At 36.0% G+C, this 23,547-nt stretch overlaps 1 protein-coding gene across 5 annotated transcripts in view; it reads left to right on the top strand.

Moving 5' to 3' along the window:
- The window catches only part of RPGRIP1L (RPGRIP1 like), a 140,918-nt gene that overhangs the window by 96,383 nt on the left and 20,988 nt on the right, over positions 1–23,547 (top strand). For all 5 annotated transcript variants that reach the window (XM_084645018.1, XM_084645022.1, XM_084645021.1 and 2 more), the window contains 2 exons: positions 16,006–16,189; positions 22,447–22,531. In XM_084645018.1, the coding sequence (XP_084501144.1) occupies positions 16,006–16,189; positions 22,447–22,531 (269 nt within the window). The remainder of the gene's footprint in view (positions 1–16,005; positions 16,190–22,446; positions 22,532–23,547) is intronic.

Here is a 23,547-nt window from a genome sequence, read left to right on the forward strand (position 1 = left end):
TGCTAAGGGGAGTTTCATGAGTAGTTTCTACTGTTGTTTGTATGCACAAGAGATAATCTGCAAAAATGGTTGTCACATAATTACACGCACACAACATAGAATAAGTTTGGAAAACTTGGTTCTGTACATTTTCTTTCAATAAAAATGTTGTAAGGGTCTCCTAAAGACTTCAATTTCGCCGAATTGACCTTAAGTTGAGCAGTCTTTATAAAGTAAAGAAGTTAGTTCCTCAAAAAAAAATTGACTGTAAGATTTCTAACTGTCTGCATAATGAGTACTTGAGTGATTTTTCCTGTTGTGTCTGAGAAGGTTATTTGAGTGATATCACACTGTTATAACCTACTTGGGCTGATTGACCTTGGCTTTGTAACAGTCCGAAATGTGATTATCTACAATGGTCAATAATAGTCTGATTTGTGGTCAAACACTATCTCAGTTAAGCATGAGCAACATCTTATAACGTAACCAGCTATATTAAGCAATGTTTCATGCATGATTGGCTGCACATCTATTCATCACTTTTTACGGAGGTTTAGAAGTCTACCACCTATCTGAATTAGAGAGAGATACCGAAGTTATTTTAATAGGTGGAACTGCATTATCTTTAATTACATAGTAAATGCCATAAAATTCTTTAATCTGTAACAGTGTGAACTAAACTGGAAATTACTCGTCACCATTAAGCCAAACAATAATGTAGTTGATGTACAAATTTAGAGTTGTACTGCAGTTTATTTTATCAAAATGATTTAGGCACAATCATACAAGATTTTCTGTTTTAGAAAGATTAGTTTATGGATCATTAGTATCTTCCTTTCCCTATTGATCTGTTCATCAGGAAACAAAGCAAATGTGCAAGAAGGTAGATAAGATTACTGAAGAACCTAGAAGTTTCTAAGTATTACATCAATAGATTTGAACTAAGGTTGGTGTTGGTGGCCTGGATCATATAATTCAAAATTAGGTGACGAATGGGTTCCTGTATCTGAAAACTTGATTAATTCAAAGAATACAATTTATAAAAATTAAATTGAAGTAATCTTCTTTTAATTAAAAATCAGTACCTGAGAGAAATATCCTGCAATCATTCAAACATGGTAAATAAAACTTCTGATTGTTACAGATCATGCTAATTATATTGTGAATCTGAACTGCATGCCACACTGTTTAAGCCATTTAAGATCATACTATTTCTTTTTTGCATGTTGCAAATCAGACAGTTAATGGTTTTTTCTTAGATATGTTGATCATAAAAGGAATCTAGCAGATTTTCCAGTACTTAGCTGTACTACTTGCTCCTTTCTCTTTTCTTCGTGTCTGTGATGTATAATTAATCATAGATTACTTCATTTTGTTTCATTTCATTTACAACATTTATGAGCTTCACTTTGTCGGTATGAAATGCTTGTCCCCTTCTTTCCTTTCCAAAGTGGCGTAATTAGTGTTAGCATCTTTTTTAACAGGCTACATAAAGTTTAGTGGCTGGATTAAATCAAGTCATTAACATAATGTACTATACAATTTGCCCCTATCTCTTTTCGTTTCCAGTACATCAAAGTGCCACAGAGTGCCAGTATAATTGGGCCTTGCTAGCTTGTCAGGTTCAGTCAGGCTGATGGCTGCTGCTTTTACTAAAAAGCTTCCAGGCATGATAATTAATAGAGGGAAAAAAAGTCAGGGAAATGTAAAACTTTGGACAGTTCTCTATGAATATTTCATACATTTGAATAATCCGAAGTTAACATTATCAATTTGATGTATAATACATTGATTAAAAGCCTTGTTTCAGGTCCTCAAAGTATACATCAAAACTAGGAATTTGCATTTGCTTTGGCATAGTCTAAAAAAATTAACAATTGCCTTTTCTCTTCCATCCCTCCTCCCTTCACCCCTACCTCTGCACTTTATCATCTTGAGTAATAATATAGTTTTCAATTATCACAATAAAATTTACTGCTGTCAGCTTCCAAGTTATTTTAAAATGTGCCCGCAAGGCAATTACTGGCAAAAGCAATTTATACAATGGTGGTCCCATTTTCCTTTAGGTATGTTTACATCTTTTTCCTTCATGGCAGAAATTGTATGGGAATCTTGCTTGCACTAACAGTAGTTTAGTGAAAACTGTCATCATCAGTTTCTCCAAATGAAGATCTCATGATGTAATTAATTTGGATGTTACCGTTAAATAACAAGAACCAGCAATGCCAGGTGGTTGTGGTTCTGGTGTTCAGTAAAACGTGTTGTGAAAGGTTGAACATCCATGATTCACACAGTCAAATGTGCATAGTAAGAAGCAATAAACACTTTTCAATTTTTAATATGCTCCTTTTGGACTGGCATTGAATATCATTTATAAATTACGTGCATACATCAAAGGGGAGAATATATTTTTATCATTATAGTAGATGTAATGGGCCTGATTTTCATTGGGGCCTTGACCTGGCTTCCATTTGTGCATACAGGTCCTCTTGCATGTGCATATACTATACAGTATCACCCACATGTAAATTTGAAATATCTAATGTGATTGGATAGAACTTACCCATGTAAAACCTGGCACCTGCACACACAAATTTGAGACTCTCTGACTTGCAAATGCAGGTGTTACAACTCCAAATGGATGCTTACGTGCAGAGCTATTCATGCATAAGTGGAGGTGGGGCCTGAAAATCAGGTATGTTGGTCCAAATCCTCATCTAGTATAAATCGGTATAGCTCCCTGAGTCAGTTGAGCTGTGCTAATTTACACCAGCTGAGGATCTGGACCATTACATTCAATGTTAAAATCATGGCTGCCTTATTATGCCCCCCTCATTCTTCCTTCCTGCAGGACTATAATACATTCAGGTAACTCTGGCTGTATTTGCTTGAGCTCTAACACTGAGGATGGCAGGGTATTCAGCACTTTTGAAAATTTGGCTACTTATTTAGGTGCCTAAATATAGAATTAGGAGTTTCAGATAATTAAATTTTAAAATCTCGGCCTGACTCTGTCATGTGAGGCTGGTTCTTGTACTTAGTTCAAAATTTCATAAACCTTAGTGTTCTTTCATTTTCCACTTGTATTTCATTCATGATTTTTATCCTCCAGTAATACCTCTGTCTTGCCAGGATTTGACTTCAATCAGCATGCTCTCATCCAAATCCAGTCTTAGTCAGACACTGGGAAAATGTGAACACCGTACTGGCATGTATGGTGAAGGAAGAAATTGAATCCTTCAACCAGTACCATCTACCTGACTGAGTTTCTGAAAGCAAGCTATTAAAACTTCATGGTCAGTGTTTTCAAAGGCTGCTGACACATTTAAGAGAATAAGCATTAACCTCTGACCATACTCCATCATTAAGAGGTCATTGTTAGTCAATAAGATCAAAAAAGTACTAAAGCCAAAGTGAAAGGGTGAAAGAAATGTGATGACTCCGGGTAATACCAAAATTATCTTTCAACAACTTTCTCAACAATCTACTCTGATAAAGGATTTGATGGACCCCACTTAAATAGATAAGGTACCAGTGTCCACAAATTTCTTGAATGCGCCATAGCAAGGAAAGGGAATGAAGTTCATAGCAGTAAAAGGGTATTAGGTTTCAAGAAGGCATATGTCAGGAAATTGAAGTGTAATGCATACCAGAATTTAAAAGAATTAGCCAGTGAACTTACTGAACCACTGACAGCTATTTTTGAAAAATTATGAAGAACTGATCAACTGCCAGAAGATTGAAAAATAATTAAATATGGACTCAACCTTCTGAAAACAAATCAGATTGTAGGAGTTACCAAATGGTATGCGTTACTTCTGAAACTAGTGAAATAATGGAACAAATATTAAGAGGGAGGAAGCTGGGATAAAAAACACCATCACTAAACATCTAAAACCTAATGGACTGTGAATGGTAGGCTGTATTAATTTATGAAGAAATAATCTTGCCAGATGAGCTTAATTCTACTAAATAAATCAATTAGAAAATATTAGTAAAGCATCTGATACTACAGTACATCATGAAATCTTCCCCTCACAACTAATTCAAATGGCTTGCATAGGAAAACAGGCTAAAGAGCCTTCAACAACAACAAAAGTGATATAAGGAGAAGTTTCGAATAGCATTAGAAAATTTATTTAATAGCTTAATTGATTAATGAGAACATGGTGCAAAGAGCTTAAGAAAATTTACAGGTAATATTGGGCAGAAATATTGTAATACAAAGAAAAGGAGTACTTGTGGCACCTGAGAGACTAACAAATGTCTCTAAGGTGCCACAAGTACTCTGTTCTTTTTGCGAATACAGACTAACACGGCTGCTACTCTAAAACCTGTAATACAAGCTACCAAGTGAGTTTAAAAACATGGACAGAAAATAGCACATGATTTTCAACATGAAAAAACACAAGCTTGTACATTTTGAAGAAAAATAAAACCGAAAACACAGATATTCACTTGGAAGAAAAAGCCTGGACAGCAATAATGTTGGAAAAGATCTCTAGATAATACTGAACAGTAATCTAGATGTGAATGTGCAATGCAATATAATCACCCAAAAATAAAAAGACGACTTGATTTTTTGTTCTTGCTGTTCAGAACAGACATATAGTGCTTCTGAATACAACTCAGGTTCAGCCACGCCTGGGATATTGTGGCCACTTCTGGGAATCTTGCACGTTGCTGTATTTTGGTGACTAAAGTATGTTACCTCCCCAGGCATGTAGATAGGGTGAGCTGAAGTTTATGAGAGTTGCTATTTTCCTATAGGCTAAAAAAAGGTTGGGAAACTTTTGTTTTGTTTTGTTTTTTTGGTTTTTTTTAATGACATGTTAAAGTTACTATTCTGATCAGCAGTGTTTAATTAGTCTGTTCCCTGGCACAACTGTCTCTACTTTTTGGTATAATACAGAGCTATCAAAAAGCTGGTCTGACTGCTGTTTTGACCTATACCTCTCCTTGAAAGTCTACATTTAAAAGTTAGGAAAAGAGAAAAGTACAAGATGCTACTCTGTACTACTGTAATATACAACACATAATTCTTGATAATGAAATTGACATTCTTAGAACTGATTAATTTATTTACAGTTTGTTCCTAGACAAAAAAGTAAAAGAAAAGAAAACCCATCATAGATCCCTTCCACAAGTGAACAATTGGTAAGAGTGCTGAAGGTTCTGCTAAAGTATTGGCTAGCATGCCTTTGTTTGGTACAGCTGAGCGGTCTTCATTTTCAAATGAAAATGAAGAGAACTTTGTTTATGGTTGAACATTATTTCATAGTTTGAGAGACTGCCACATAAGAAAAATTTAATTATTTTTAACTATAGTAAAAAGGGAAAGACTGAGTATTTAACAGACATAACATCACCATAAAAAACAGCCGAAGAAGAAATTAATGGAAATGTTAATGTTCCCAGAACAAACTTTATTTCACCACATAAAAACTGCACTGGGAAAATTAACTAAATGATTAAATGCTTGGCAAGTATGTGGTGAATTTAAATAGATTGGCAGGGATATTTTATTTAAAACAATTCTGAAATGAAACACTAAATGATAAATTCCTTTATGGTTCACAAAGCCTGTGCTACGAGTCCACTTGCTTCAAGCTGCACTTTCGAAAGACTTAATAATAGTCTTTGGCCATAGAAAGACACCCAATTTCAGAATTAAAAAAAAAAAACAAATGGTAAAACATTTGGAAGTAAGCAATTTTGACTAGGTTTTGAAAGAAGAGCATAGTGCCTTGGAAAACCAAACCATGCCCATTATCTTAATTGCACCACTGTGACTTGTGCTCCTTTTTAAACACTAGACTGTGGAAGTCTATGACCAACTAGAAGAGCTTGCCCCAGACAGAGTAAAATGTTTGCACCAAATGCCACTGAGGAAAAATCGTAGAACAAAATATGTTGCAGTAGAATTTGAGGATCTGAAAAGGACAGCACCAAAGATAGGTGAGAGTGAAGGGAAAAAAATATCTCCTTGAGATACAAGTTTAAAGCCATTTATTTTTTGTTTTTGCTGCTTTTTTCTGAGAAATTCTGGCTTAAAAAAACATTATTGAGGTTTTACTGATTTGTTTCTTCATGCAAATTTTGAAAGTGTTGGAACTCCCTTAACCTGGCTCGTTGCTCCAGAAGGAGGGGGATGGTGACTTGGTAACCATCTCTCCTTCCAGAGCAGCGAGTCGGGTCCAGACTCCAACTAGAAGGTTTTTCTCAACTGCTACATCATGGTGGCGCAGAGCCACTGTATTGAGACCATCACCATGAGTATAGAGGCCACTGCATCCTGTGAGTTTCAGGCATCTAGGGGCCCTTTGCTTTCAGTTTTTACTGATTTTTCACTCTTTTTAAAATTTTTGTGATAAACATTGATAAATTCCTGGGAAATTTTAAACAAAATAAAAACCAAAAGTAAAGGGCTTGGATAGAAGTACTGATAAATGGTTGTACAGTCAAAATGGAAATTGACACGAGCTGCAGTTTCTCTGTTTCAGACAGGACATACAAAGATTTGGTAAGGTGCCTTTAGATGAAAAATAGCAGTTATGTACACACTATGTCAGAAATTATAGTATATTTTGGTAAATTCCAGGTAAAAGGAGAATACTATAATAACTAGTATAATTTGGATTTAACTTTAACAAGGAAGCCAGTGGTTATAAGTAACCTCTTGACTAGTTGGACTCTACTAGTTGATTAACCATTAAAAACATCTATTAATCATTTATTAACCCTTTATAAACATACCCTTAATGAAAAGTGTGACCAAAAACACTATTTTTAATTATATTGGATTCCTTCTGAAATTCTTGAAGACTTTTTCATAAGGGTGAAGAAGCAGTAATTGGGTAAAACACTTATGCCTAAATTGGTAACAAATGAATGTTTTCTGGAAAACTGGAGCCCGTAAGTGGCTGACTTACTTTATGTTCTGTGGCATCAAGTTTTACGCAGAATAAAAATTGAATGTATGGTAATGGGTGCACATCAACACTGCTTAGTCACCCATTCGGAGGGACTAAATCTTTTTTTAAGCATCTGCCAAAATCTACACCTGGAGAGCAAATGCATGATACTCAAGTTCTGCTCTGGAAAAAAGGGTTTGTACAAATAGCTTTGTGAGATTCTGTATTTATTTTGTTGCAGTTATATGCAGATAAATTATAATAATTTTACAAGTCCAAAAAAAGTTTTGGATTTTTCCCTAAATATAGCCCTAAAAAACACCATCTAGAATTTGAATTTTCTCCAGCTCTCATACCATGTGTAATAAAGAGTCGTTAAATGGAATATTAACAATTTTGTTGGTGATACATAAATTCAGAATAGAATCCAGCTCACTCTCTCAGCTGTATTGGCTCTGCTCCACTGACAGGAAAAGAAAATAGTGGGAACTTACTTTTGTCATTAATTCAGACTTGGAATAAATGAGGAACAGGTGTACTGAGCAATAAGCTGCTATTTACATAATCACTTTTCATAGTACTAAGATGTACTCTTACTAACTGAAAATGTGATGTTTGATAATTCCTTCTATGTATTTTCTTTATACTCCTTTGTAAAGAAACTAGCATGCAAAATACATAGATTTTAAAATATAAGCCCCATTTTTCTCTTCTCCCCCCACCCTTCAGAGTTAGGCCAGAGGTCTGGTATCTGCATTTGGGAAAAGAACATGGGGCATTCAGGTTTGTTGTCTTAGTTTCTTTTTTATAAGATATAACTACTTCATATTTTATCCTGAATGTCATTGTAAACAGCTGGCACACACATTCTGTAACCTCAACATTGCCTAACTCCCTACAGACAGAAAGTACACAAGTGAGAGCTCTTTTATTAGGCAATCTTTTGCATTTCATCCATTAATATCTAAGGAGTCCTCCTTGCTTTTGAAATTAAAGGTAACTGAAGCCCACAAAGCATTTGCAATAATTTTCATGCTTGAATAGATGGTACTGAGGTGTCTAATTGACTATTGAGGTTGATGCTTAGTACTTTACTGTCATTTCATCCCGTTCTTGAAAAATGAGTGGTCAGTGTTTTACCATTGAAAAATCAAATTACTCTCTTCCTTGTGCTAGGCTGCAGTACAGAAGTGTGGGTTCCAACTGCACTGTTACAGTAACAATTATCTTTGCTGCATGCATAGCACTACTTGGAGGGGAGGAGGGAGCATTACAAAGCCACTGGAGCTTGTAAACACTGCAAATCAAATAATTCCAGATATTTATCTTTTTTATTTATTCCCCTTTAAAGATTATGAATTTTAAAAGTTAAAAACTGGCAACTAAAGGCAGAATCGAAGGGGAATGTGGGAAGAAAGCCTAAGCATAGCCAAGCTCAGGAGGAATCCCAAACAGCGTTTTATGTTGTTACATAAAGTTAACAGCAAAAGCAAACCACATAAAGGAAGGAAGTTTGGACAATATCCTCTGTGTGTCTGAGAACAGTATTCGGAGCAAAGTGCAAATGCCTCCTACTTATACATAGGTTTAATGCCATCATTAATGGTCATTTAGTAAGTAGAGTTTCAGATCCCCACAGTACCTTTTAGAGTATTTTCTAAGGTATTTGGTGTACAAGATGAAATGTAGAAAAGTTTTGGTTATATGTAAACTGTTGGTGAGTTTCAGAGTAGCAGCTGTGTTAGTCTGTATTCACAAAAAGAAAAGGAGTACTTAGGCACCTTAGAGACTTACAAATTTATTTGAGCATAAGCTTTCGTGAGCTACAGCTCACTTCATTGGATGCAGTCAGTGGATGCACTGAATGCATCCAATGAAGTGAGCTGTAGCTCACAAAAGCTTATGCTCAAATAAATTCGTTGGTGAGTGTGTATTAGAGGTCCCCCTCTATGCAATCCACAGAAAATAGGAGTTGTTAGAGCCCCCCAGCTATAGTTTTGACTCTTTAGCTCATGCTATATCTACTCATGCATTTAGCTTTGGCGGTCCCCAGTTCAGTCCCCTGTGTGTAAGCAAAGACAGTTCACCCTCTCATATGTGCTTAAGGAAATACTGTGACTAGTGGGGTCTATTTCTGTGCAGTGTTTTATAAGGAAATAAACTTGACAAAGAATGCTAAATGGGGAGCTAATTCTGGGCTCAATTATGCCTTATAGATACACACATGCACACACACACCCCACATAGGGAACAGTGCAGAATCTCACTGCCCCTAAAGAGCCCCTCAGCATGCAAGAGGAGTGAGCCCTCTGCATAATTCATTAGATAGGTACAGTGTGTAGTCCCTTCTGCAACAGCCCAGCTCTCCTGGCTAATTTGGATGAGGAGCAGGGCTGTGTCCCTGTTTCCTCCCTGCCTTCAGCCCCTCTTTTTTTGGAGCAAGGGAGGGCAATTTACAGGTAGCAGTCCCTGCCATTTAAGAGAGCTCAGGTACTACAGCGTAACTGGTCCACTGTACAGGAGGCTCCTTACTGCACACATTCAAGGGCCAGGTGCAATTTGATTTTTTTTCTTTATAGAATGAAAAACAGTACTCCCTTAACAAAACTCATATAATGAGTCCTATTTATAGAAATAATTCCTTAGTCCTAGTCTACTTCTTCGCTCATGTGAGAGGTGGATGCCCAAATCTTTCTTTTTCGTTAACCCCAGATTTTATATATTAGCCTTTGTGTTTAGGGGAAAAAATAAAGTCAAATAAGCTGGACACCTAAAAATTGCAGTCAAGGAAATTTCATTCTTTGTTGAGATATTTAGGACAGCCTCTTCTAAATCTTATTTTATATCTAACTTAGGTAGTATCTCACCTCTAGTATTTAAAAAGTCAGAGCTGAGAAATACAACGTAAGATGAAGATAATTACTCACAGCATCATTTTGACAAAGAATCTAATACTGGCATTCTGACAAATAAGACAGCTGAAAACTCTGCATGAGTCACTTTTACCTCAAGAGTCTACACGGATTTCATTTTTTTGGCTAAATATCAAACATCTACGTTTGATACTTTGGTAGAAATTTAAATTTGTACGTGAATTTACAGACATGAAAATCTTAATTAAATAATGCAGTTGAAGTAAGGAAATATGATTTTGACAGATTTGTGCTCCTTTAGCTTTCCTGCATCCATTCCTACAAGCCTACTCTCAAATTATTTCTCTCCGTGAAGAACTTTGCCACCAAGGCACAAGAAGAGTGTATATTTTCCATAGTAATAGTTTGACTCTCCATCTGGCAGACAGCTAATATAAAGAAAGGGCACATGGATACCACCTTCTCCCACAGGTTACCATAATTTCCAAATGACTAGTTAAAGCAAAAGGGGAGAAAGCTAGAGCAGTATTTGAAGAAGATTCCTTCTAAGTATAACTTGTATTAGTGTCCCATGGCAGTGATTGAAGAAGGATAATTCTCATTTCATTGACCATTGTTTCTGCAAATTCCCAACCAAGAGATCTTTTTTTAAATTGTGGATTTAATAAGGGTCTGACAGATGAGAGTGCTACTAAGAAACTGAAATTTTTATCTTTTATCTCAATCACATGATCTCGGTCAGGGTGGTCAAAGGAATTATTGCTGTCATCTGTTGAGTGAGTATCTACTGGATCCAGACTGTTGGTTTGTTAACAGAACCATGGTTCACATTGTCATGCATCTCTCATCAATAAAATCAATCAGACTGGCATTCTTGTGGCAACTGTCAGAGGGAGGTGAAAAAAACCCACTGTTTTATTTACTTTTCAATCACTTTTGCTTACTCAGGTGTTAGCTGTATTTTGAGCTGTGAAAAAAAACAGGTTTTTAAAGAAAATAATAGTTATTTTTTTCAGTGTTATTGGGTTTTATCATTGGGTTTTTCATGAATTATTGATCTTGTCACTCACATGTATTTGCATGCATATAACCTATTTGAAAGTGTTTTGTTACTAGAAACATTAATCTCTAATTTATTATTGTAAATACTAATTTCAGCCTGTGTTCTAAAAAGTAAAATCTAAAAAAGGAGTGATGAGAACTTCAAGGTTAGGCCGGTTAGGAAATCATAAGAAAGTTGTAGAACGTTCTACCTTTTAAGAAGGTAATTGGTGAAACAGATGTTGCTAACAGGAAGAATCAACGGGCACTGCATAAGGAAAAGAGGGTTGTGGATTGAGCTGTGAACTATTAGGAAGCTTGGTTTGCTAGAATCTAAAACCTCAGGAAGGAGGGGAAAGCAGGGCCAGCTCTAGGTACCAGCAAACCAAGCCCGTGCTTAGGTCAGCACTTTTCAACGGGATGGCACTCTGGCCCTTTTTTTTGCACTTGGGGCGGCAAAAAACATTGAGCTGGCCCTGGGGGAAAGGCATTTGATATCATGGTTCTGTGTAAAGCTGGCTGGCTTAGCTTGTTTTTCAGGCTTCAGTTTTCAGTATTGAATTTACTAGCTGGTGGTTTTTCATTCAGTCAGTCGTGAATGTGAATAGTAGTAAATGTATTACTGCAAAACAATGGACAAAATGAGTGATTTAAAGGAAAGGTTGAGTCAGTATTCCCTGTATATACTCCCCAGACATATTTAAATTCACAAGTCTGCTAGTAGTTGCTGCAAGTAAAGAAACAGAAAAAATGAAAGGAAGAATTAAAATAATAATAAATAAAATAAAATAATAAATAATTAAAATAATTATAATAATGCATTAATACAAGTTGGTTGGTAAAAAGAAAAGAAGTGCCTACTGCAACATTTATGTGAGTGGGCCTTTGACCGAAGAAAAGGGTGTTGCCCCTGTAAGGCCTCAGAACAGGTGGCACGAAGATGGAAAATTTACAGGGATGGAGAGGAAGCAGTTGGGGCCAGGTTAGGACAAGGTCACTGCATTGCTCTTCCTGTTGACCAGAAGCGCAGGAGAAGTATTTATATCCCATGCAGCCTTGTAGAGGCCCTCCTTTACCAGGATCAGGGTGGCAGCATCCACCCAGGCACGAACTTGGCAAAAGGACATGTTGTGGACATTAGGCTAGCTGCCCTTTTCCTTGAGGGGCTCAGAAGGAATTAATGCCCTCACTGCCATATTGGCCAAGGTGGTTGGGTTTTTTTGCCTTTGCCATAGCTAGTCTGGAGTAGAGTAGGGGGGTTAGGTTATAATGTCGCAACTTCATACATAAAACTTGTGGAAGATGTTCAGTTCAGGTATTCAGTATGCAAGGGATATCGGTTGTTGAATAAAATGCTTTGGAAAATGATTTGAAGGGAAGCATCCCTTAAGAGAACCAAATAAGTGGGAGATTAGTCTTCATCAGGGAGCTGACCCTGCCCCTCCCCCTCCTTTTTCTGGCCCCCTTTAAGGGAGTTGAGGAAAGGGATTTTGAGGAGTTCTACATCTGGGTAGTGGAAAACAAACTCCTATCGTTCATGCACTGTACAATTGGTTGCCAGGTTCTCCCAGATAGTATAAGTGAATAAAGTTATGCCCTTATTAAACCACATCCATGACTTCCTGTCTTTCTTCTGGCATGGACAGACAATGAGAAATGACTCCGTAATGGACAGAAACATCCAAGCAGATTACTGCCTAAAACTGTTGATTCTGAGGGTGAAATCTTGGCCCTTTGGAGTTATCCCATTGATTTCACTGTGGTCAGGATTTCACCCTGGGTCTGTAAAGAAACTGTAGAATATAGTGTACTAGTTGCTGTAGATGTCATACAAGAGTGCATAGAAACATATTCCAGGTTTGTCTTTGCTGTTTGCTCAGACAAAAGAAATTCAATGAAAAAGTCAAGAAATAAATGCAACTACTCTAAACTTCTGATGTCTTAGTATTCGGCGCATTACTTAAACCTTCTTGAAAAAAGAAGCAATATCTAACACAGTCCTAAAGCACACTGTGGGAGTTCAACGATTCTTCTAAGTTCATCAGCCTCATTGGCCCAGAACTTCAACTGGTGTCAATTGGTGTATTTCTAGCTGAAGTCAGTGAAGCTATGCTTATTTACAAGGGCTGAGGATCTGGCCTGTGTTTGGGTTTGTTTGTTTTTCCCTTGAAGTATAGGAGAACTGAAGCCCCCGTCTCCCAGTAGTATTCAATGGCACTATAATATAAATTTTTATAATAGTATCCAAACACCATATGTATATTGAAATGAAGTCTGAGGAGGATTTCCAGCAATGCATAGCACACAGCTTAAATTACAAAGGTCTCTCCAGAGAGGCATTAAACTTGACAGATCACAGACTGATGGCAATATTGTTTCATTCTTAGGTATCTAAATATAATAAAAATGCTCCTATATACAACTAGAAGCAACATGTAACTGAACTACCCTAACACTAATACCATACACTATTGCAAGCCAAAATCCTGAAATATTAAATTATGTTTCATTGGTTTAATAAGTCTATCAGTAGCATAGATTGTTCTATCATTACTGCAGCAACTCATATAATCCATTGAAACATTTCTTAAATTTGTTTTATTACTACATCAACAACAAAATGTCTAGTTTCCATCAAAGCAAAATTATTATATACTAGACCCTCGCTAGAACGCGGGATTTGGGATCCATGCACATTAACGCGGGGACCGCGTTAAAATGAATTCCAATTAAAGTAATTAAATTTGGGATCCAGGGCCGTGACTGCGTTATATGTGAATTCGTACTATATACTCGCACGTTCTAGCGAGGGTCCGGTGTAATTGGTCATGATAAACTAGTTATTTTTCACTGTAATTAAACCTAATAAGTGGGCTGTGGAGAATAAAGAAAAATCTAACACTTAGGGAAACAGAAAAATATGAATATATATTTTTCTGCAGCCTAGTACCAAAGATTGTAGTTTAAAACTTCATTCATAGCTGATATTAGTTATGCCATTTATTTTTATTTATACGAACTTTGTGGTTTTTATACTAGTAGTGAAATATGACTTCAATACTAGCTGTTAGTCTTTAGCAGTTGCATAGTTTGATTTGCAAATGTAAATTATCTTTTAAAAAAATCAGCGTATGTTCTCTTTAATATACACTGTGTTGCATGCTTCATAATAATAAAACCATGACTCTAAATATTCTTTTTTAAAGTCTAGAACAATTCATTTATTTTTCTTCTAATTTTGTAAGTGCAACTTACTATTATTTGTCGCCTTAAAAATTAGAAAGCAGTATGCCATCAATAGGTGGATTTTCCCCTCTCCTCTGTTTGAAAATGGAAACTAATATAAATGTTTTTTTCCTGTAGCATACTATTACAAATGCTAAGTATGTCAAACAAAATTTTAAGTTATGTGAAAAGACTTGATAATACAGTATATTTGGTTTTCACTTATAAACTATTGTATGTGTACAAACTAGTTTGACATAACTGCTAAATATGTTGGGGGGGGGAGAACCCCTTAGAATATCACTTTAAATGCATCTGCTAATATATCTGTACAATGGAAAAAGAAAAGAGTTGTTTCTGTAGTAAAATTAGACAATAGAGCCAATTTCACTTTTTTATGCATGTGAATGTAGAGTGCTTGAGGTTATTAGTTGAAACCGAGTAACCTTTCTTGGCTTTCATCTCTTTCTTTTCAAATTTGAATATGAAAAGCATATTCAAGTCAAAGACCATCACTTTAATGACATTTGGCAGTCATTTGATTTATTAGGCTTTAGAAAAAAATTCCTTTAAATATTTCATCATACTATGCTAATCCTAGGAATATTGCCAGCTGAAGCCATGTACCTGTATTAGTGGAGACAGAATGGTGTGGAATTTTCTCTGTCATCCTTGTAAAATTTCCATGAATCTACTGAATAATAAAACAACGTTATTGAAATATTCAGATTTGGGTTTTTAGTTAAAGTGTCTTAGGATACATAATAAAAGAAAATGTCTTTTGAAGGAGGGGGTAAAATTACTTCATCAAATATTGAAAGGGCTTGACAGCAATGAAAATTTTTCTTTATGAAGGATATTTTTACAATAGGATACCCATGCTTTTCAATGTGATTAATTATATAATATGCTTTGATATGCATCAGCAACCACCATAATGTGGGTGAATTTGCTGTTCTTACACTGAAGTCTAGAAAACTGATCTTCTAAACAGTCTTATTTTTGAATTTTATCATTGTTACTTCAGATGATTTGAATTTAGAACCAGAAGTCTTTAAACACCATATAGGAGAAATAGTCATTAATGCAGATAACAACTTAAAAAAAAAAAAAGTTTAGAAAAACTTGACAGTTGTGAACTGTGAGGAGTTCTGTTTGCTCTTTGAAGAACAGAATCTCATCCTTTGAATGTTCATCTGTGTAGTCTAATTCTGAAATCACAGTGGTTTTTCTTTCTTTGAAATCACAGAGTTATTCAAGGAAATGTTTGTTTGCCCCTTTGTTATGTTTGACACCTAAACTCTCCGTAGTAGGGTACAGTACATTATAAAGTTAACAAACAAAACAAACCTACTCAAAAACCTGCCAAGATTACAAAAATTGCAAAGGGATACAAAGCAACAGTTTCAAATATAAAATGTCAAAATTAAGACAAAAATATAAGGAAAAAGAAATTATGTTGAAGGCCAATTTAGAGTTTTTAAATATACTATCAAAATATTCATTTAAATATTAATTTAACTAGACTAGGTGAGTTTAATATGTGAAATTGAGTGACCCATAGGTACTGTACTACTTCATGTGACATCATATGTTTTAGATCAGATCTAGTTTAATAGCAATGCAATCTTCAGTAGGCATATAGTGATAGTCATCCAATTGGAAAAGTTTGATTCATAATATTGTTGAGACTTTTTCAAGTGGGTTACTAAATGATGATAAATGTATATACAACACCTTTGCTACTGTACGACTGCTATGGAAGTATTTTCATTCTCAAATAAAAATGAGGAGTCTATTGCAAAAACAGTTAACTGAAAACACGGGGGCATTAGAACCTCAGTGTATCTCTGTCATAATAAATCATGTTCTACTGTACAAAACATCCCAGTGACTTACATGTTTGTTTGTTCAAGTTGACATTACAAGAAATATGGTGTGTTTATGGTTTGTTTGTTTGTTTTTTAATACAGCCAATAGAAAAAATTCGGATTGAGATTATATCCCTAAGTCTCACTGATTCCCGAGTTGCAATGGATGACACAATACAGCGACTGTTTGTAGAATGCAGATTCTACAGTTTCCTTGCAGAAGAGACACCAGTGTCCCTTCCTAAACCAAAAAGTGGACAGTGGGTCCACTACAATTTTAGCAATGGTAAGTATGATATATTTGTGAACACTCTCATGACTTCTATTAAACTCAGTCCTATAGAAAATGTTTAATAAATTCTGATTCCTTAACACTCTTGATTACAGTAAAGTTGGATATTTCAGTTGTATCTGCCATTTCTAAATATTCTTTTAGAAAATAGCACAGATGCCATACAAGATAGATAGATAGATATGTATAGGGGTTTATTTCTGCTGGTGCAGATTCTCATAGCTGCTTTGAAATCAATGAAGCTATGACAATTTACATCAGGCGAGAATGTGTCTCTGAAAATGGAAATACCTATAGAATACCAGAGACTAAATTATCTTTATCATGTTTTAAACAAAGTGTTTAACCATCATAGTGCAAAAGAGGCTAAACCACCCAGAAAGTCATTAATCAATAGCATCGTATGGAATTCCAACATCCAAACATAAGTTTAATTAGAAATCGTATAATTAGATGTGCCTATATCTTTGGAACACAGACCGTTGTTTTAAGCATAATCTCTTTGCCAAACAGGAAGTTATTCCTGCTGCTAATATTTTGATTGTGAGTCTTGAATTCTCAGTGACTTCACATTATCTCAATCTCGAAACTTGATGTACTTGCTGCATTTTTTTCTATTTAACTACAAAAGTCTTTATTACTCAGTCCAAGCTTCAGTAATGTGATGTGGACTTAAATTTGAGTGCTTGAGGTCTTCTCTAACTAAAGTACATAGGAACAGGTCAACAGATGTGATCGTTTTGGCAAACTGGGGAGATAACTCTTTTTTGGAAACCAAAATGTATAATAAGTATATAACCAATATATAATGGCCTTTATTAACAGGTATAAGAATGAGTGATCTTATGTACTATAATCCCTAAAGCACATTAATGGGACCCTTAATATACGAGGCCTACACTACTTTTAGAAGTGCTGATTCAGTAAAGTTGGACTGTTAGACTAACATCAGGTAGCAAATGAAGAAAGAAATAGACATATTGGGTGAAATCCTGGCCACATTGACATCAATGGCAGAACTTCCTTTGACTTCAGTGGGGCCAGGAGCTGAATCACAATGGTTGTCTAAAGACTGGGGGGAAAAAGACATGGTTTGGTGATATATGTAAAAAGATTAGCAGTAGGACAGTTCTATACTGTACTGACAATCTGTATAAATAATATTGCAATTTCTAATAATTTTTTGGTGAATGTCAGTATTGGGTGTTTTTCTTTAAATCCCAGGTCTGGAGTCATGTGATTATGTGAGAATCTCAGCTTTCATTTAAAAACTTTTTAAAAGTTTCTAAGGCTTATGATTGCTAAACCCTAAAGACCCAAATATCAGAATCCAGAATTTATTATTTTTTAAAATCTCATTAGTTTTGAAATCAGTATCATGACTTTTGGGGATCTGACTTGTGATTTTTGAATGATTGGGGTTGGCAATAATGCATTTAATTGTTTTTAACTTTACTAATCGAAACCTGGGATATAACAACCCTGGTTTTCCATTTGCAGTTGTAATGTAAAACTGTTTTTAACTTAGAATATCCTAGCAAATAATTCTTTAGAAATACTTTTTGTCTTAATGGCTACCATGTTCTAATTTGCAGCACTTTTCCAATATGGTTGACTTATTCTCGCTAGTGTTTTACTTCGATAACTGGTCCTCTAATTTCTACTTAATTCTAGCTTTGCGTATAAGGGAAAAGTCCTAATAAATTTGCTGTTTGATAATGTCAGTGAGGAGGCCAATAATCTAATAGTAATGAATTCTCTGTGTGTGTGTGTGTTTACTATAGCTTTATTCCGTCTCTTATTCATACGTAATTAGATTTGAGTATGTAGAATATTTGGGGTTAATTGAATATTTTCTTTAATAAAAATGAGATTTATATGGAGAGAAAGAAATGTACTTTGAGCTTAGAGGCAAGCTAATAGTATTCTAGATTTTGTATGAAAAAAATCATAGTAAACCCACAAGTAATTTAAGAAATCATTAATTCTGGTAAATAAAACCTTATTGAGTTTTTATTATTTTATTTATAACTGAAGAAGTGTTACATTTTTGTTTTTTAAATGTCATTATGTCTTAGCTGACATAGAATGATCTATTGGAATCTTTAATAAGCAACCGTTATTTTAATTATTTAACACCACCTTAACATTTGTGATTTCATTATGAGATAGCTGCAGACTAGCTTTACAATTAGTAAAAACAAATCTTGTAAAAGAATAATATCTTAGATAATCTCAGTTGATCAGTGCATGGAAGATCCAATCCACAAAATGAATTCCCCATTTCTAGGCAGAAGCAGGGTAGTTCCCCTATTGGTAAGTCTCTGTAGCTCCCCATAAATGGTGCTCTGCTGAACTCAGAGGACAGGGAGGGAAGCAAATCTCTTGGATTTTGGCATGGAAGTCTTGGTTGGAGGTAAATCAGTTTAGAGTTGCATTATGTCACTATAAGTCCCCTACATAGCTGTCCTTTGGGACAGACTCTGCAAGAAAATTTTCCTAAAAATCCATGAGTGCTTCCAAACTCTACAGCCCCCCAAAACCATCCCAGGTAAGGTGATAGTGCGAGGAAAACTTAATCACCTCTTCTTCATCTCAGACATGTTCCTACAGTTTTTCTTTCACAAGAGGGAGTGACCTGAGCCATAATAAGCAGTTTATTCGCGTAGACTTTTCAATACAGGTGAAACATTTAGAATAAAATTAGTGTCTGCTAACTGTATGAATGCCATGTCAAAGTACACATTTCAGAGTGAATCTAGCTTTTATTTCATTCAGTCTGAAAAATATGGGAAACATTTTGAGGATCCAGGTAAAACCCACATTTTGTTCAACCTGGAATAAATAGGTACATTGAGATTTGACTCTTAATTTCACCTAAAATATATTTTCAGGACAATACAAAAGATCAAGTTTAGTTGACAAACATTGATAACAAGGAAACAGCATTTATATTTCATAGGGATGGCAAATATTGCTATGAGAATGCTAGAAGGCAAGAAAGTGGTTAGGAAATAAGATAAATGATAGCAGGTCTGAAGAATGTTATCTTTGCTTTATATAAACCTTCCAGGGGATTGACAATAGAATGGAAAAGATTAATGAAATCTTCCAAAGTTTTTATGAGACTTACACAGATCAGAAGCCTTTGTCTCTGAGGAGTGAAGAGTTGATTATATGGACAAAATGGAGTTGTTAGTAGATGAAGAGGAGACAGAACTTCTGATTTTCTTGTTAATGGTGGGATACATTTTGGTTTTAAAATAAATTAATGAAGGGGCTGGACTCTAAAGAAATTTGGTTTCCTTGGTAAAATTCTGTAACAATGTTAAGGCAGTATTAGCCCTAATATTGGAAAGCACCCTTGATTATATAGTTCAAAGAGATGGTTCCTTTCCTCTACCACACATCAATACTAGATAAGGCACTGATTCCTCATAATTTTGATGGGACCCCGTTTCAGCCTTTACAGTAAATACTCTTATTAGAGAGGTCCCAGAAAGTATTAAAGAACTTAAACCTAATCTTCTGTACTGATATTATGGTGGCTGTCTTGGAATGCACTATACCAGTAATCTTTAATGAGGTACAGGAGTTTCAAAATCTTTCAGTTTTTAGGGTTACTTTGGAACAAATTGAAAATGATCATTCTGGATACAAACTGTCATTAGTTAGTGTTACGTGGTCCTCCAGCTATTGGACACAAATATGAGATGCTGTATGCATTGGAGCGGTGTTGTAATCCTGAGTAGTTTGAGCATTTGAAAGCAGAGTTATTCACCACTAAATCTAAAAATCAAAGTTTCTCATCACTGTGGTTAGTCATCCTCCACCCAAGCTTGCCTAGGTTTCTTAAGATACATACTGTATATTCTAGATTTCCATGGGTGAGAAATGAATTCAGGTGTTCAGCTTTGAATATATATTTTCTTTATTATAGAATAGTTTCAGATTTAGAATTAGAAGATTTAGGAAACTTCAGCCAGGGTCGGGAAGCCGCTGGTGATGTGGTGAGTCCTTTGAAGTTGTTTGGTTGTCTGCCTGCTGCCTCCCCATCAGTTCCTTCAGCGGTCCCTGGAGTTTTCAGCAAATAGCACATGTGGGAAGGCATCCACACACCCAGAGGAATACCAGATGGCAGTGATAACTGATTTTGCTATCTGCCAGTATAAGTAGGCAAAGATGCTGAAGATGGAGGACTGAGAGGATTTAGGGGTCTGACAAACTGTGGTGACTCCTATAGACTATTGATCCCTTGCTTTCATTTAACCAGAGGATGCAAAAATGATGTGATTTCAGGAAGATTCCAGATCTCAGTGATGTTGGCTGTTACCTGGAAGTAACTCCTATTAATAAGGATGCTTGTTCCTTTGCTCCTGCTGGAGAGGTGGAGATTGGGAAATGGATTTGGACTAATCCCAGCTCCACTGACCATGTTCATACAATTAACTGGGAACACTGGAGAGCCCAGGACTCCGTAAAGCATGCTCTTCATAGCAATTATTCTCTTCATAAAGATTTGACAGGTTTCAGAGTAGCAGCCGTGTTAGTCTGTATCCGCAAAAAGAAAAAGAGTACTTGTGGCACCTTAGAGACTAACAAATTTATTTGAGCATAAGCTAATAAGATAATAAATTTGTTAGTCTCTAAGGTGCCACAAGTACTCCTTTTCTTTTTATAAAGATTTGAGAAGCTCATCTGTGAAGAATTAGATTGAGCCTCCATAGAACTCTTTGAACTTCTGGATCCCAATTCTCTCTATTTCCCAGTAGGATGAATAATTCCCATTGAAGTAAATGTGTGTTACTCATACAATGGGGAGTGGAAGGGGTAGAAATCAGGCACCCCAGAGAATGTGTGAAGTGTAGACTCCTGTCAGCATGAAGTGAGGGATGAGAAATCCTTAATGTGAGATGGAGAGAGGAATGAGTATTCCTGTGGGTGTATAATATGGTGTGATGAGTGGGAGGGTAAAGGGGGATTTCTTAGTGGTGGAGGGAGAGTAGGGAAGAGATTCCTTAAATAGGAAAAGGAGGAAAGCCATTTCTCTGGTCACATCTCCTTCACATGATCTTCCAAACACAATCCCCCACCCCCACACCCCATGAGAGATAATGGATTGGTGAGTCCCCTCCAGCCCTGAAATCATGAGCTCAGCAGGGGAACTAGGACTGTTCATGTGAATGGAATGGGGAAAAAAGAAAAAGCATAATAGACACAATATCTGTCATATATATTAGAAATGGAACAGACTTAGGAATTCCCAGCCAGCCTGATTCCTGGAAGCCAATGGACGGGTGTCCCCTACAATATGATTTCCACTGCTTGATATTGTTGGGTTTTAATTGTCCCTATCTGATGGGGTTTACACCATTTCCTTTGGAAGCCTGTTCCGCATTAATACATCTTTTCAGGAAGTTTCTCAAGCAGAAATCTTTCTTAATTTAATTTCTTTATTCCTAGTTTCACCTCCATGCAGTGAAGCATAATAATTCCTCCTCTCCCTTGCTTTTTAAATCCTTCTAATTCTTGGAGACTGTTACCATGTCCTAAGAAAGAGGCCCCTTTCCAATGAAGGAAGTCCATGCCAGAAACCTTCATATGGAATTTTCTAAAACCCTTTTTCTAATTTTCTCATCATGGTTTTATCTCGTGGGATTTTACCATCTTTCACTTTCGTGGTACAAAAGAATTAAGTCTGGACTGGTGGTGGGTGTGTTTCTAAACGAAAGCAATACAGCTTTTTTTTTTTTTTTTAAATAAACATCAAGCTGTGGGTTTCCTCAGTCCACTGGTCTAGATGCCTCTCTTATTGCGTGTTGTGGCGGGAGGAGGATTAAATTACCGAGGCTGTCAGAAAGGACAAGCACTCTGCCATACATTATCATTATTACTAGCTTCTTGGGTGAAAGAAAATGCAGTAAATCCCCTCATATACAAAGCAATAAAGACCACTAGCTTTTACAGTCATGACTGCCAGTGCTATTAACAGAATAACAGCCATGTGGCACACTTAGATGCTGCTTCTATCTTTTCTGACATTGTGCACATAAAGGTGGCAGTGACATGACATTGGATCACATGACTGTTTAGATTTAATTCTAGCTTTCATTGTTGCATTTCTTAGGAAGCACTGAGGAAGGAAACTTGTTTTTTCTCATTTTTTTTTCTCTGAACGCCAAAAACAAGATTATTCTAATTTTAGTTTATAAATAATCATATTCATTTGGGGTTTTTGGTTTGCTTTCCAGTGATTCACGTGGATAAGGTGAATAACCTTGCAAGGAGAGAATTCCTCAAATCTGTACTTCAAGAATCAGAGTTGAATACTGGCAGGTAAATATTGGTGGTGCAACACCAGACAAAGTCTTTGTAAATACATGCATACAGTTTGTGACATGGCATACCTTGTAACAATTTCTTGTTGAAGAAATATCTCTGAGAAGTTGTTAGAACTTAGCACCAACTCAGGATAACTTAAGGTTGATTTAAGTTCCCAGTAGTATGTTATAACTGCATATTATGGTTGACTGCAATATAAAGCAGAGCTGGAGCCCTACTATAGTATTTTCATTTTATGGCATGTGACATGCCTTCCAGTGACATGAATTGCATGTGTCACACTGGCTTGTCAGCCACCTAAACTTTGATGTGGTGACATGCATGTCCCTTCCCTGAGTGGTTTTTCATATGCCTTGAAATGATGCAACCCTCTCTCACTGTTCGTAAAAGCAATTTCCATTGTGTCACATTTTGTTCAGCACACAGTGTTCTGGGAAAGTTAAGTAAATGTATATTATCAATGTTATACCTGTGACAGATTTAAAAGTGTATTTATGAATTAAGATAATCCATTCATTGCATGCTGCTCTCCAAGTATTCTAGGGAGTGTAGGAAACCCACAGGGTGTCCTTGTGTCCTGTATTTAGTCCAGGGGTTCTCAAACTGGGGGTCGGGACCCCTCAGGGGGTCGCAAGGTTATTACATGGGGGGTCGTGAGCTGTCAGCCTCCACCCCAATACCTGTTTCTTCTCCAGCATTTGTAATGGTGTTAAATATATAAAAATGTGTTTTTAATTTATAAGGTGGGGTCGCACTCAGAGGCTTGCTATGTGAAAGGGTTCACCAGTACAAAAGTTTGAGAACCACTGATTTAGTCTAAAGCTATGTATAAGTTCATGTAGCAGACTGCTGTTAGCTACATAAATAACAAAGTTTGAGTGTAAATTAATTGTACCAGAGCTAATTGTAATTTACTATGTTTGTTCAGGTCCAAACTTCTTTGGATGGTAGCATACATATTATTTGTTTTTACTAAAAACAAACAAAAAACTCAACAATACTTATACTGT

Source organism: Lepidochelys olivacea, assembly GCF_965140295.1.
Source record: "Lepidochelys olivacea isolate rLepOli2 genome assembly, chromosome: 12".
Classification (NCBI taxonomy): Eukaryota; Metazoa; Chordata; order Testudines; family Cheloniidae; genus Lepidochelys; species Lepidochelys olivacea.